The sequence below is a fragment of the Squalius cephalus genome (assembly GCF_949319135.1).
Source record: "Squalius cephalus genome assembly, chromosome: 18".
Lineage (NCBI taxonomy): Eukaryota > Metazoa > Chordata > Actinopteri > Cypriniformes > Leuciscidae > Squalius > Squalius cephalus.
This window is the reverse complement of record NC_137139.1, coordinates 16,114,356-16,129,409: the sequence shown is the minus strand read 5'-3', so window position 1 is coordinate 16,129,409 and position 15,054 is coordinate 16,114,356. Positions and strand designations below refer to the sequence as shown.

General features: G+C 37.1%; 1 protein-coding gene across 1 annotated transcript in view; it reads right to left on the bottom strand.

Moving 5' to 3' along the window:
* The window catches only part of oprl1 (opiate receptor-like 1), a 38,283-nt gene that overhangs the window by 3,245 nt on the left and 19,984 nt on the right, over positions 1-15,054 (bottom strand). Inside the window, exon 3 of the mRNA XM_079848905.1 lies at positions 1,473-1,828. Within this exon, the coding sequence (XP_079705031.1) occupies positions 1,473-1,828 (356 nt within the window). The remainder of the gene's footprint in view (positions 1-1,472; positions 1,829-15,054) is intronic.

The window sequence follows — 15,054 nt, the reverse complement described above, 5'->3', positions numbered from 1 at the left end:
CACACTCAAAATGCATTTCAAACTGACAGGAATGCACACTCACATTTAAGAAGAAAGGCAAACTCAGCATGGTATTAAAACTGTTTCCCACTAATACAATTAACCTAGCAAGGTACTTTCATGGTTTTTTTCTTTTTTTTTTTTTACTAAAAAGAAACCTCATTTAATTAGCAAATGCTATGATTATCAAGAGCTCAAAGCCACAGGGAGGAAAGGCTCTTCTGGGTCACCTGTGGTTCTGCTTGCTGAACAGTGTGCAGAGCAATTACTGTAACTTCAATGGAAGCCATAACAGCAAAATGATTAACACTGCGATGCTCTGATGTGCTTTTTAAAGCCCATTAATAGTGCATGCATTATTGACCAACAAACCCCACATACATAAACAGCCGTATTACGGTTCCTCTAAGGTGTTATGATGTGTTATTCGGTGTACTAGTAGATGTGGTAGTAAAATGGCTGCTCCCGATTGAACGTTAAATAAATGTTTAATATTCACTGGCCTTTGAGTTACTGTGATCCTTCCCGCATTTTCTGCATTTGAGGGTATCTTTTACATTAAAGTCGAAACAGGAATCTTTACTTTTACTAAAAAAAAAAAAAAAAAAAAAAAAAAAAGATTAATCACAAATGGTTTTCTTATTAATCGAGATTAAAAACATTAAAGTTTTTAATATACGTTTTTAACATATTTTATAGTGTAAAAATTCCACAGTTAATCTCCAAATGAATGTAGAAACAACATAAAGACAGAGTATTTTAAAAATGAATATTTATGAATGAATGCCAATATCATTGATACTAATTTAGCTACTGATATCTTAATGATTTTTTTTATTATTATTATAGCCATTCAACATTACAGTGTAATTTAAAGCTATAAAAATTGTTTAACATTTATTAGGCTTCAAAAAATATAACAACTTTTAATTTAAGTGAACTTAAATCAATCCTTACATAAACCCATAATAAACTTAATATTTGCCTGTGCCCTTCCTACCAGTCTAATAGGTAGGACATATACATAAATTTAATAAAGAAATCAAACAGTTTGCACTGCATAAACTATAAATTAAATCTAGATTAATCCCTATTAAAGCTACAAAAGTTAATTAGTCAAGAGCAGTGAGTAATTTCCTCGGTTACCTTTGCTCTTTGATTAACATTAATGACAGACAGTATTAGTGACTACGGTCACTTTAAGATCTGACGCTGCTGCACATGTCACGGATTCTCACAACTCTTTACATTCATTTAAGACTTTATTTAACTTATTTAAGACTGCTCGAATGAGGACACTTGACAAAACGTGTGTTGTTTGTTCGAGCGCGAAAAAGATAACTCGATTTTGGTTCGCTGTCTATGCACACAATACTGATGTGAGTCTTAATGAATCACAAATTAAATTTAGTAGTAAATAGTTAATAAAAGTAAATAAAAAAAAGCAAATAGGGTCATAACGGTACACACACCTTCCACGGACTCTTCCACGTCTCCAAGTACCATAGCCGGGACCCCTATGGCTGAAGCCAAGACCCACACACAAATATTGACCACTTTGGCCTTGTGGGCCGTCCGCATGTCCAGGGCTTTCACTGGGTGGCACACGGCCACGTATCGATCCATGCTCATCACGGTCAAGGTGAACACACTAGTGAACATGTTATAGTAGTCGATGGAGATGACTGCCTTGCACAGGGCATTGCCAAAGGGCCAGAAACCAAGGAACACATCCGTGCCCTGGAAGGGAAGCGTAGCCAGAACCAGCGCATCGGCCAGTGCCAGGTTGAAGATATAGATGTTGGTAGCTGTCTTCATCTTGGTATATCTGGCAAAGTGACAGAATGAAAGTGAGAGAATGAAAATATAAATCAGGATAAACAGCTAAACACATTTATCCTGACAAAAAGCAGTCTGTGTTTGCAAGGAAACAGATCAGTTGTCGCTCCCCTGGGCCCTCCGCAACACTGGCATTAAAATGACATTTCACATCAAATCCGCTTTGCTTTTTAATGTGTTTTCGGCAATGTCTTGTTTTATTTGATAGCTACAACCTGTGATCCCCATTGTGGAAATGCTCCAAGATTCACAAACAATTACAAATATTGGAACCAGAATCAGAAAGAGCTTTATTGCCAAGTCTGCTTGCACACACAAGGAATTTTCTTGGTAAATATGAGCAAAGCACTGCCATGACAATGCATTAAAAGCATGGATTATTTGGTTGGCAGCTGTTTTATGATGTTTGAGAAAGGTAGATAACAGTCGCTGTGCTGTACCAATGATCATATCATTCACAACAGCTCCACATTCACTCAGGATCTAACAAATGTTTTGACATTGTTGAAATTAAATTAATTAATCTGCATCTGCATTGATGGACGCAGTTTTACAGTAGGTTATAGTGGGCCCACAGCTGATTAGCAGAACTGTTTCAGTAAGATAGTAATAACGTGAGTTAGCCGGTTAGCCGGAGACCTACACAATATAAAACACAAAACTGCATATTTTGAACACCCGGTATAAAATATATACATCAATAATTAATCATACTTACAGGTTGTAATTCTGAGGAGCAAGGTGGTTCAAATAAAGTTCCATCTTTAATGAATAAGCATTTTGTAAATCCCATTTAGACCCAAGCAGACGGACATTTGAGAAGCAAATTTACTGACAAGCCTTAAAGGAGCCACCCCTTAAAAATTGATAATTTTAGACAGAGGGTCATAATAAGGACTGAAAATAATCATTTACGTACAGTACACACACACACACACACACACACACACACACACACACACACACACACACACACACATATATATATATATATATATATATATATATATATATATATATATATATATAGGCTATATATATTTATATGATAGGTGCCCTCTGCCCTCTGTGTTCACTACTCACTACTCCTAATGTGTGTGCACTAACTTGGATAGGTTAAATAAAGAGGACATGGGGGTATGGGTTACCATATTTTGCCTTCACATGTCACTTTTTTAAAATAATGTTTATTAGGGCCCGAGCACCGATGGTGTGAGGACCCTCTTGGAATTGCTCTGTTTATTAGGGCCCGAGCACCGATGGTGTGAGGACCCTCTTGGAATTGCTCTGTTTATTAGGGCCCGAGCACCGATGGTGTGAGGACCCTCTTGGAATTGCTCTGTTTATTATTATTATTATTATTATTCTCCGCATTTAATTGCATTTTTGAGGGCCTAAACATGCTCGAAAACTCACAAAACTTTGCACACGCGTCAGAACTGGCGAAAATTTACATCTGATATAGGTTTCAAAATTGGACGGGGCAAAATGGCTCGATAGCGCCACCTATAAAAGTTCAACGGAGTGCGCCTCCTGCAACGTTCCACGTACGTGCACGAAATTCGGTACATACATGTAATGACCTAATACCTACAAAAAAGTCTCTTGGAGCATAGCCCTAAACACAACAGGAAGTCAGCCATTTTGAACTTCCTCTCTGATTTTTGTGCAGTTTTTGCCATTTTCAGGCCTCGTACTTTAACGAACTCCTCCTAGAGTTTTAATCTGATCATCTTCAAATTTGGTGAGTGTAATCTTAAGGCCTTTGCGACGTTAAATTGCGAAGATCTTGAGTTTTCGTCGAAGGGCGGGTCCTCGGCGGCCTGACAAATTTCGATGTTTCGCCATGAAACAGGAAGTTGCTGTAACTCAGGCATGGAATGTCCAATCTGCCCCAAACTTCACACTTTTGATAAGCGTTCTGTCCTGAACACATGGCCATGCTCATATTCAGTTATAGTCATAGCGCCACCTGCTGGCAACAGGAAGTGACATGTTTAACACTGTTATGGACTCCTAATAACATATAAAAAAGTGCCAGCAAGTGCTAAACATGCTAACAACATACTAGAAGCATGCTAAAACATGCTAGCAAACTCTTAGCTAAGTGCTAAAGCATGCTATTATTGCAAATAAATAGGAATTTGCTGTAACTCAGGCATGGAATGTCCAATCTGCCCCAAACTTCACACGTTTGATAAGAGTCATGGCCTGAACACATCTACATGAGAATATTCAGTTATAGTAATAGCGCCACCTGCTGTCAACAGGAAGTGACATGTTTAACACTGTTGTGGTCTCCTAATAACATATAAAAAAGAGCCAGCAAGTGCTAAACAGGTTAGCAACATACTAGAAACATGCTAGCAAACACTTAGCTAAGTGCTAAAGCATGCTATTACTGCAATTAAATAGGAATTTGCTGTAACTCAGGCATGGAATGTCCAATCTGCCCCAAACTTCACACGTTTGTTAAGAATCATGGCCTGAACACATGTCTATGCTCAAATTCAGTTATAGTAATAGCGCCACCTACTGGCAACAGGAAGTGACATGTTTAACACGTTGATGCCGTTCTAGCAACATGTTAAAAATGCCATTGAGTTCTAAACATGCTAGAAACATATTAAAACATACTAGCAATACTAAGCTAAGTGCTAAAGCATGCTAATTCAATGAAACAGGACTTTGTTGTTACTCAAGAAGGCAATGTACAATCTACCCCAAACTTCACACGTTAGATAAGAGTTATCTCTTGAACACATGTCCATGCTCATATTTAGTTATAGTCATAGCGCCACCTGCTGGCAACAGGAAGTGACGTTTACACTGTTCTTGACTCCTAATAACATATAAAAAAATGCCAGTAGGTGCTAAACATCCTACCAACATACTAGAGACATGCTAAAACATACTAGCAAACACTTAGCTAAGTGCTAAAGAATGATATTACTGCAATTAAATATGAATTTGCTGTAACTCAGGCATGGAATGTCCAATCTGCCCCAAACTTCACACTTTTGATAAGCGTTCTGTCCTGAACACATGACCATGCTTATATTCAGTTACATTCATAGCGCCACCTGCTGGCAACAGGAAGTGACATGTTTAACACTGTTATGGACTCCTAATAACATATAAAAAAGTGCCAGCAAGTGTTAAACATGTTAACAACATACTAGAAACATGCTAAAACATGCTAGCAGACTCTTAGCTAAGTGCTAAAGCATGCTATTATTGCAATTAAATAGGAATTTGCTGTAACTCAGGCATGGAATGTCCAATCTGCCCCAAACTTCACACTTTTGATAAGAGTCATGGCCTGAACACATCTACATGAGAATGTTCAGTTATAGTAATAGCGCCACCTACTGGCAACAGGAAGTGACATGTTTAACACGTTGATGCCGTTCTAGCAACATGTTAAAAATGCCATTGAGTTCTAAACATGCTAGAAACATGTTAAAACATGCTAACAATGCTTAGCTAAGTGCTAAAGAATGCTAATTCAATGAAACATGACTTTGTTGTTACTCAAGAAGGCAATGTCCAATTTGCACCAAACTTGACACGTTTGATAAGAGTTCTGTCCTGAACACACATCCATGCTCATATTCAGTTATAGTCATAACGCCACCTACTGGCAACAGAAACTGACATGGTTAACACAGTAATGCAGTACTAACCACATAATTATTGTGTACTGAGCATGCTAGAAACATACTAAACATGCTAGCAACACTTAGCTGAGTCATGAAGCATGCTATTATCACCATTATACAAAACATTTTGTAACTGACTTTGACATACTCTTACTATATATACCTCCTTAAATGTACATTTCCCAACCATGCTCTGTCTTCCTAAAGCCACCAAGTGTTGATGGCACGGGTGCGAGGGCCCTTTCATCGCTGCTTGCAGCTTTAATTATTATTATTATTATTCTTCTCCGCATTGAATTGCATTTTTGAGGGCCTAAACATGCGCGAAAACTCACGAAACTTTGCACACGCGTCAGAACTGGCGAAAATTTACATCTGATATAGGTTTCAGAATTGGACGGGGCAAAATGGCTCGATAGCGCCACCTATAAAAGTTCAACGGAGTGCGCCTCCTGCAACGTTCCACGTACGTGCACGAAATTCGGTACATACGTGTAATGACCTAATACCTACAAAAAAGTCTCTTGGAGCATAGCCCTAAACACAACAGGAAGTCAGCCATTTTGAACTTCCTCTCAGATTTTTGTGCAGTTTTTGCCATTTTCAGGCCTCGTACTTTAACGAACTCCTCCTACAGTTTTAATCTGATCATCTTCAAATTTGGTGAGTGTAATCTTAAGGCCTTTGCGACGTTAAATTGCGAAGATCTTGAGTTTTCGTCGAAGGGCGGGTCCTCGGCGGCCTTACAAATTTCGATGTTTCGCCATGAAACAGGAAGTTGCTGTAACTCAGGCATGGAATGTCCAATCTCCCCCAAACTTCACACGTTTGATAAGAGTTCTGTCCTGAACACATGGCCATGCTCATATTCAGTTATAGTCATAGCGCCACCTGCTGGCAACAGGAAGTGACATGTTTAACACTGTTATGGACTCCTAATAACATATAAAAAAGTGCCAGCAAGTGCGAAACATGCTAACAACATACTAGAAGCATGCTAAAACATGCTAGCAAACTCTTAGCTAAGTGCTAAAGCATGCTATTATTGCAATTAAATAGGAATTTGCTGTAACTCAGGCATGGAATGTCCAATCTGCCCCAAACTTCACACTTTTGATAAGCGTTCTGTCCTGAACACATCTACATGATAATATTCAGTTATAGTAATAGCGCCACCTACTGGCAACAGGAAGTGTCATGTTTAACACGTTGATGCCATTCTAGCAACATGTTAAAAATGCCATTGAGGTCTAAACATGCTAGAAACATGTTAAAACATGCTAGCAATACTTAGCTAAGTGCTAAAGCATGCTAATTCAATGAAACAGGATGTTGTTGTTACTCAAGAAGGCAATGTCCAATATGCGCCAAACTTCACACTTTTAATAAACGTTCTGTCCTGAACACATGACCATGCTCATATTCAGTTACAGTCATAGTGCCACCTGCTGGCAACAGGAAGTGACATGTTAAACACTGTTGTGGACATATAAAAACATATAAAAAAAGTGCCAGCAAGTGCTAAACATGCTAACAACATACTAGAAACATGCTAAAACATGCTAGCAAACACTTAGCTAAGTGCTAAAGCATGCTATTGCTGCAATTAAATAGGAATTTGCTGTAACACAGGCATGGAATGTCCAATCTGCCCCAAACTTCACACGTTTGATAAGAGTCATGGCCTGAACACATCTACATGAGAATATTCAGTTATAGTAATAGCGCCACCTGCTGTCAACAGGAAGTGACATGTTTAACACTGTTGTGGTCTCCTAATAACATATATAAAAGAGCCAGCAAGTGCTAAACAGGTTAGCAACATACTAGAAACATGCTAGCAAACACTTAGCTAAGTGATAAAGCATGCTATTACTGCAATTAAATAGGAATTTGCTGTAACTCAGGCATGGAACGTCCAATCTGCCCCAAACTTCACATGTTTGATAAGAATCATGGCCTGAACGCATGCCTATGCTCAAATTCAGTTATAGTAATAGCGCCACCTACTGGCAACAGGAAGTGACATGTTTAACACGTTGATGCCGTTCTAGCAACATGTTAAAAATGCCATTGAGTTCTAAACATGCTAGAAACATATTAAAACATGCTAGCAATACTTAGCTAAGTGCTAAAGCATGCTAATTCAATGAAACAGGACTTTGTTGTTACTCAAGAAGGCAATGTACAATCTACCCCAAACGTCACACGTTTGATAAGAGTTATCTCTTGAACACATGTCCATGCTCATATTTAGTTATAGTCATAGCGCCACCTGCTGGCAACAGGAAGTGACGTTTAACACTGTTCTTGACTCCTAATAACATATAAAAAAATGCCAGTAGGTGCTAAACATCCTACCAACATACTAGAGACATGCTAAAACATAATAGCAAACACTTAGCTAAGTGCTAAAGAATGATATTACTGCAATTAAATATGAATTTGCTGTAACTCAGGCATGGAATGTCCAATCTGCCCCAAACTTCACACTTTTGATAAGCGTTCTGTCCTGAACACATGACCATGCTTATATTCAGTTACAGTCATAGCGCCACCTGCTGGCAACAGGAAGTGACATGTTTAACACTGTTGTGGACTCCTAATAACATATAAAAAAGTGCCAGCAAGTGTTAAACATGCTAACAACATACTAGAAACATGCTAAAACATGCTAGCAAACTCTTAGCCAAGTGCTAAAGCATGCTATTATTGCAATTAAATAGGAATTTGCTGTAACTCAGGCATGGAATGTCCAATCTGCCCCAAACTTCACACTTTTGATAAGAGTCATGGCCTGAACACATCTACATGAGAATGTTCAGTTATAGTAATAGCGCCACCAACTGGCAACAGGAAGTGACATGTTTAACACGTTGATGCCGTTCTAGCAACATGTTAAAACATGCTAACAATGCTTAGCTAAGTTCTAAAGAATGCTAATTCAATGAAACATGACTTTGTTGTTACTCAAGAAGGCAATGTCCAATTTGCACCAAACTTCACATGTTTGATAAGAGTTCTGTCCTGAACACACATCCATGCTCATATTCAGTTATAGTCATAACGCCACCTACTGGCAACAGAAACTGACATGGTTAACACAGTAATGCAGTACTAACCACATAATTATTGTGTACTAAGCATGCTAGAAACAGACTGAACATGCTAGCAACACTTAGCTGAGTCATGAAGCATGCTATTATCACCATTATACAAAACATTTTGTAACTGACTTTGACATACTCTTACTATATATACCTCCTTAAATGTACATTTCCCAACCATGCTCTGCCTTCCTAAAGCCACCGAGTGTTGATGGCACGGGTGCGAGGGCCCTTTCATCGCTGCTTGCAGCTTTAATTATTATTACTTTCACTATACTTTATTTACATTATAAGTCAACCTTGGAATTGTCCAAATATGCATTTTTACCAGATTTTTGCTGATTAGGTTTCGGTCAGAGGTCTAGACAGAAGAAACTGGGCACTCTCAAATTTAACTTTCAGTGCACTTTATTAGCTGGACAAAAATAGTATTTAAATAATTACAGCCTTTTACAAATTGACTATCAGTTGTGCAAATAAATAAAATAAAATAAAGTATAATAATAATAAAAAAGAAAATCTCTCTTCTCTAATACAGCATCATTATAAGATGACATGGTGCATTTTTACTCCTCTGCTGTACTTTCTTGGGTGGTTATGCAACAGCGTGAACCAGACTGAGGAAGTGTGGTGAAGAAGTGAAGAAGACAGACAGCACATCCTCCTCCAGTCCTGAGTCACGCATGCAGGTATAAAGCCATTTTAATAATACAGCACCACAAACATCACCATGTAGAAAAATAATAATAATCAGAGTAAGGCTTGTGGATCCAAAAGTAAGCACTATCAAATATGTTACTTTTAGATTATTTGTTGAACTTCCCAGGAGGTGGGACAAAAGATTTGAATTGCATTCTCACTCAAACAGAGTTTTCTTATTTCCAGCTGTATGGTAGCACAATATAAACACTGACAGACACTGCTGTGAAATGACACTAGTGATAATACGACTAATAATAATAATAATAACCCTAATTATGAAACTGTATGTGTGAGTCAGTGTGAGTAAGAGCTACACCAGCGATATTAGAATGCCGCTTATGAGCCCCTGTGGGTTTATCGTGACAAGTTGAACTGGCAAATGAAAACAACACCCTGTTTTCACTGACATATTGTATTTAATAAACAGTGAACAGACTTCATTAGAAGTTAACAGTAATTCTCTTATAACTGCCTCAAAATTACAAAGTATGTGTTGAATATTTTCATCACAACATTGCACTGATCAAATTACAGTTCAATATCTTAATGAAATCTCAATATACATGTATATACTGCAGTTTCAATACTTCACTGTAAAAGCATGAGCATATAAAGACATTTTAAGCATTTTAAGAAGTTATTAAATCAATTATTAAATCAAGAAGGCAGGTTGCTCACCTATTATGAGTTTCTAGATGTCCATAAAATTCCACTGACACCAAGAGAGTTTTCTATTATAATGGATGTGATTCCCACAGGGGTCTTGACATTATTCAGTGCTAATACCCAAAACAGTATTGCTTTTGATTTATTTGATATGTAATTGGCAGTCTATGTTTTTCCCCTGGAGTTGTAAATAAAACTATTCGTTCTTTACTTCAAGAAGACATTGTCACCATGCCAGACATTGTCTATCTATCTATCTATCTATCTATCTATCTATCTATCTATCTATCTATCTATCTATCTATCATATATATATATATATATATATATATATATATATATATATATATATATATATATATATAATGATTTGTGTGTGTGTGTGTGTGTGTGTGTGTATCCTACCCCTTGGCTGTCAGTTTTTCTATGCATGTATTATTGCTGCTCTGACTGTACATTGACTTTGTTTGAAGTTTAATAGTTAAAAAATGTCGCAAAAAAAAAAAAAAAAAAAAAAAAAAAATCCAATTTTTTTTTTTTTTTTTTTTTTTTTTTTCAATTGGTTTCAGAAAAGATTTTATAGCCTAGCATTAAATTATCTTGGGTTGATTTGTTAAGATGTAATCTATTCACTAGCAACCACCAGCTTCTCACATTTTCTTACAAATTGTGTGTTTTTTTTTTTTTTTTTACTATATGTAGATGTGTCTGTTCTGTCATGTCAAATATAATATATTTTGATAAATCTGTTTAAACCTAACCCAGAGCCTGTATGTGTATGCATACAGTGTGATTTTATTAAACTAGAAACAGGCGAAATATGGAAAGAGGGCCTCTGGGATGAAAGCTGACTTTGCCATTGCTTGATTTCATAAATATCTGATGGTGTTGACAAGAGGGATATAGCTTTGAAACCTCATAAAAGAGTTACTGTACATTTTCTGAAATATTAACCTCTTCATGTCATCCCATATGACCTTTTATCATTTGTAGAACAGGAACTGAGACATAAGGCCAGTTGCATAAACAGCCAGTGTGTTAGTTTAAAGGGGTGGTATAATGCCCCTTTTTACAAAATGTAAAATAAGTCTCTGATGTCCCCAGAGTGTGTATGTGAAGTTTTAGCTCAAAATACCCCACATATATTTTTTTTATAGCATGTTTAAATTGCCCCTTTTTGATGGTGATAAAAAACGCATTGTTTTGTGTGTGTCCCTTTAAATGCAAATGAGTTGCTGCTCCTGGCACAGAGGGCGGAGCTTCAAGAACTTATGTGTTAGCAGACACGCACTAAAATGTCAGAAACTGTTCTGCCTTTTATGTTCAAACCGAAGTCGGACAATGATGGAGAGACTCAAGTAGAAGTGACAACATGTAGAATGCAACAGGATGTTTCTGAATGGTTAGTTGGTGATTTTTTGTAGCTGATGTGGAGTTAATAATCCTCAAGTCATTGATTAGCATATTCTTTCATGACTATCTATAAATCGTTCGTGTGGGAACTGTTGTAAGATGCCTACAGAGTGACATGCTATTGCATGTGTGTTACATACTGTATTGCAATAAATGTGAAGACTTGAGCAGACTCCTAAATGTGCTTGACTACAACAACTCACCCCCTTTTTTGCTTGCGTGTTCCCAGAGGTGGGGTTTATGTACATTTTAGGGTTTGTGATGTAATTAATCTGGGAGGAAGCTCATGTAGTCCTTACCAGCCATTTGTTGTAGTCCTTAAAAAGTGATTTCTGTAAAATAAAATATCTCCCTTTGCCTTGAACTTTGAGTGTCGTAACTTTGCAGATGTTGTTTATGCTGAAACAGCAACAGAAAAGTGAAATTATATTCAACCTCCCAATCAGTCAAGAGGCAGTCAATCCTACTTTTTGGTATTAAATTAGGCCAATCTATACTTTTATGTAACTGACTTAAAAAAATATATATATGATGACTAACTTGTAAGACTAGTCTTAATGGTTTATGCAACCAGATCAAATGTATGGCAAATAAAGTTGTGCTCAAGTTCTGCCTCAAGTTTGTCACCAGCAGAGCTGATCTAGGTTGTTTTTTCCACAAGTTTACTAAATCAAACTAAAACTAGAGATATTAAACATTTCACAGCAGGCGTGGTTGTAGCAAGAAAATCTAAAATGGGATGAGTAAAAGAAAATCTCACTGGACAGAGTCAGAGAGAGATTGCTTTGAAATGTTAAGACTGAAGGCTGAGAGATTCAGTTTCTGTTAGTCTGGGATGGAAAGAGGAAGGGACTCGTGAGAATTGTGGTTGATCTTGCACTGACAGCATTTCAACTCCTTGAAAACCAGACTGGGATCAGACAGCACTGAAACTAGACCCTGGGCCTGAGAGCAGCAGAAGGAAGAGATCAATGAAGTGGAGGGATGAAGAGAGAGTAATCAAGGTTGAGACCTCGGAGAGGGAAAAGAGCGTTCAGATCTACAGAGATGATGAGGCTGCAGTGAGCTATTGGGGAAACCATTGGGAATACATTCATGCACATCAGCTTCTCTCTCTCCCCCTATGATCATGTCTCATTTACACAATCTTGGCCTGAATGTCTACAGACAGTTTTGGGCTTGGGCCAGTCTCAGTCCATTAACTGATGCTAAAACAGGAAGAATATGGGAAGCATAAGACAAAACAAAGAGATCTCTGGAATGCTTTTCCAATCTAAATTAGTACTGAAGTTTTAGATTTTAAGGGAGTATTTTTTTTAGTGTACTTAAAATAAATTCTTTAGACAGCTTCATAATGCATTCTTGAACTGCAAATGCTGTTCCAAATGATAGGCAGCAGGATTAAACTACCTTCTTGTGATCAAACAGTTGAATACATTAAAAAGTAAACTATTTATTTTATTCAATATTAAAGGTGCCCTAGAATGTAAAATTCAATTTATCTTGGCATAGTTAAATAACAAGAGTTCAGTACATGGACATGACATACAGTGAGTCTCAAACACCATAGTTTTCTCTTTCTTATTTAAATCTCGTTTTTGAAAAACACCCCTGAAAAACAGGCGAATCTCCACATAACACCAACTGTGACGCAACAGTTGGGATCATTAATATGTACGCCTCCAAACATTTGCATATGCCAGCCCATGTTCAAGGCCAGGCGGAACTGCACAGCCGAATCATCAGAAGTTCTGCAGGTGAAGAAACAAGCGAGGATCATAGGGAAAATGGCAGATCTATCTATAATCGGATACCGCTAAAGTTTAATTCAAAGTTGTTAGTTGCTCTGCCCATTTCACCACGGACTGTTTTTCTAACCTGGAACAATATCAAGCAGCCAGGCATCTCTCGGCGTCTCAAACAGACGAAGGGGGCAATTTCAACTAACGTTATATTCCCGTAAGCGGTAAGTAGTGATTTTATTAACGATAATTTACACTGTGTTATCTAGATCCAGCGCGATATTGTTTTTTCCTCGAGAGACATCGTGGCTTGCAAACGAGCGAACAAAGCATGGCAGTTGCTCAGTGTTTGGATGTACAAATGAACACAAAAGTATTTTTTTAGTTCCTTCATCCGAGCCTCTGGAGAACCAGTGGGTTATGTGAATTTCTGATGTGTAATTGTTCGACAGATAATCTTTCTCTCAAAGTCGTTCAACACTGTTTATGCATCAGTAAATCGCGTTGCAGTGATAAGATCTTCATTCACGCGATCAACAGGCTGTCATCTGCTCAATGCTGGAATAAATCTAAATACTTAAAAAACTTCTCACGATTCGTTAATCCCGATAGCTGTAATAGTAAAAACGTATAAAAGCTGTAATAGTAAAAGTTTTCCAGATAGCTCTACATGTAATGCCAGATATTTCATATGCAAGCATTTCAGCCAATCACAGCAGTGGGCAACAACACTGAAGTCTCTCAGCAGACACGCCCCTTCAAACAGAGTGTTCAAATCAATGGATGAAATTAGGCTAGGAAATATGCCTTTTATTTCTAAATTATAACAAATTTTGATCTAAAAAACATACTAACATTATAATGGCTCCCCAGGAAACATTATAAAATAATAAAATAATCCATTCTACGGCACCTTTAAGGTATTAATATTATAAAGAGTATATATGTTTGAAATAAATTAATTTTATAACCTTTTATGACAGTGAAGACATTTACAGTCTTACAAAAGATTTCCATTTCAAATAAACGCTGTTCTTTTGAATCTATATATATATATATATAGAGAGAGAGAGAGAGAGAGAGAGAGAGAGAGAGAGAGAGAGAGAGAGCGAGAGAGAGAGAGAGAGATAATATATATAAAGAAAATTGTATCAATATTTCACAATATTACTATTTTTAATGTATTTTTGATCAACTAAATGCAGTCTTGGTAAAAACAAAACTTTTGAAGAGTATTGTACATCCGGATATAGCTCTTCTTCACCATTTGATCATCATCACAAGCATCCTCACTATAAGTATTATTTATCTGACTGTGAGAGATAGAAGTGGCAATGCTGATCTTTTTTCCATACTGTGAGTTAAATTCTAATTTTGGTTCCTGAAACTCTCTCTGTGGATTATGTATCCATGCAGGAAAAAGGAATGAGTAATCACTTGATCTCTGGTATAAATATTATATGACCTGCCATGTTAGATGATATATTTATGTTAATTGCAGCCACTGACTGAAGTCACAGGGAGAAGAGTTGAGGTTGCTGGAATTTAATTACATTTTCTGCAGAGTAATATCTCAAATCTTAATAAAGCAGCAGAGTTAGTGTTGGTGAGAGTATGTGAGCTTCATTCGTGAGGCAGAAGAGTGTTTCTGTAGAGACTCTCACTCTGACACCTGATCTGCCAAAGACATTCACCAGCTTTAGTGAAGACCTCCTGAGCTACAAGTGTTAAATGTGAGGAGATGAAATACTGTTTTAGAAACTAAGCATCTCTGTGTAATTGAGTGTGGAAAGAAATATGAAATTTTGCTCTCATATAAAAAAAAAATTCAGATGAAAATAAAACGGTGTTTAGTCCATATTTAAAACGGTTTTCTGTCATTTTCGGTAGTTATTATCAAGCTGATGCATGTTTTTCCAGTAA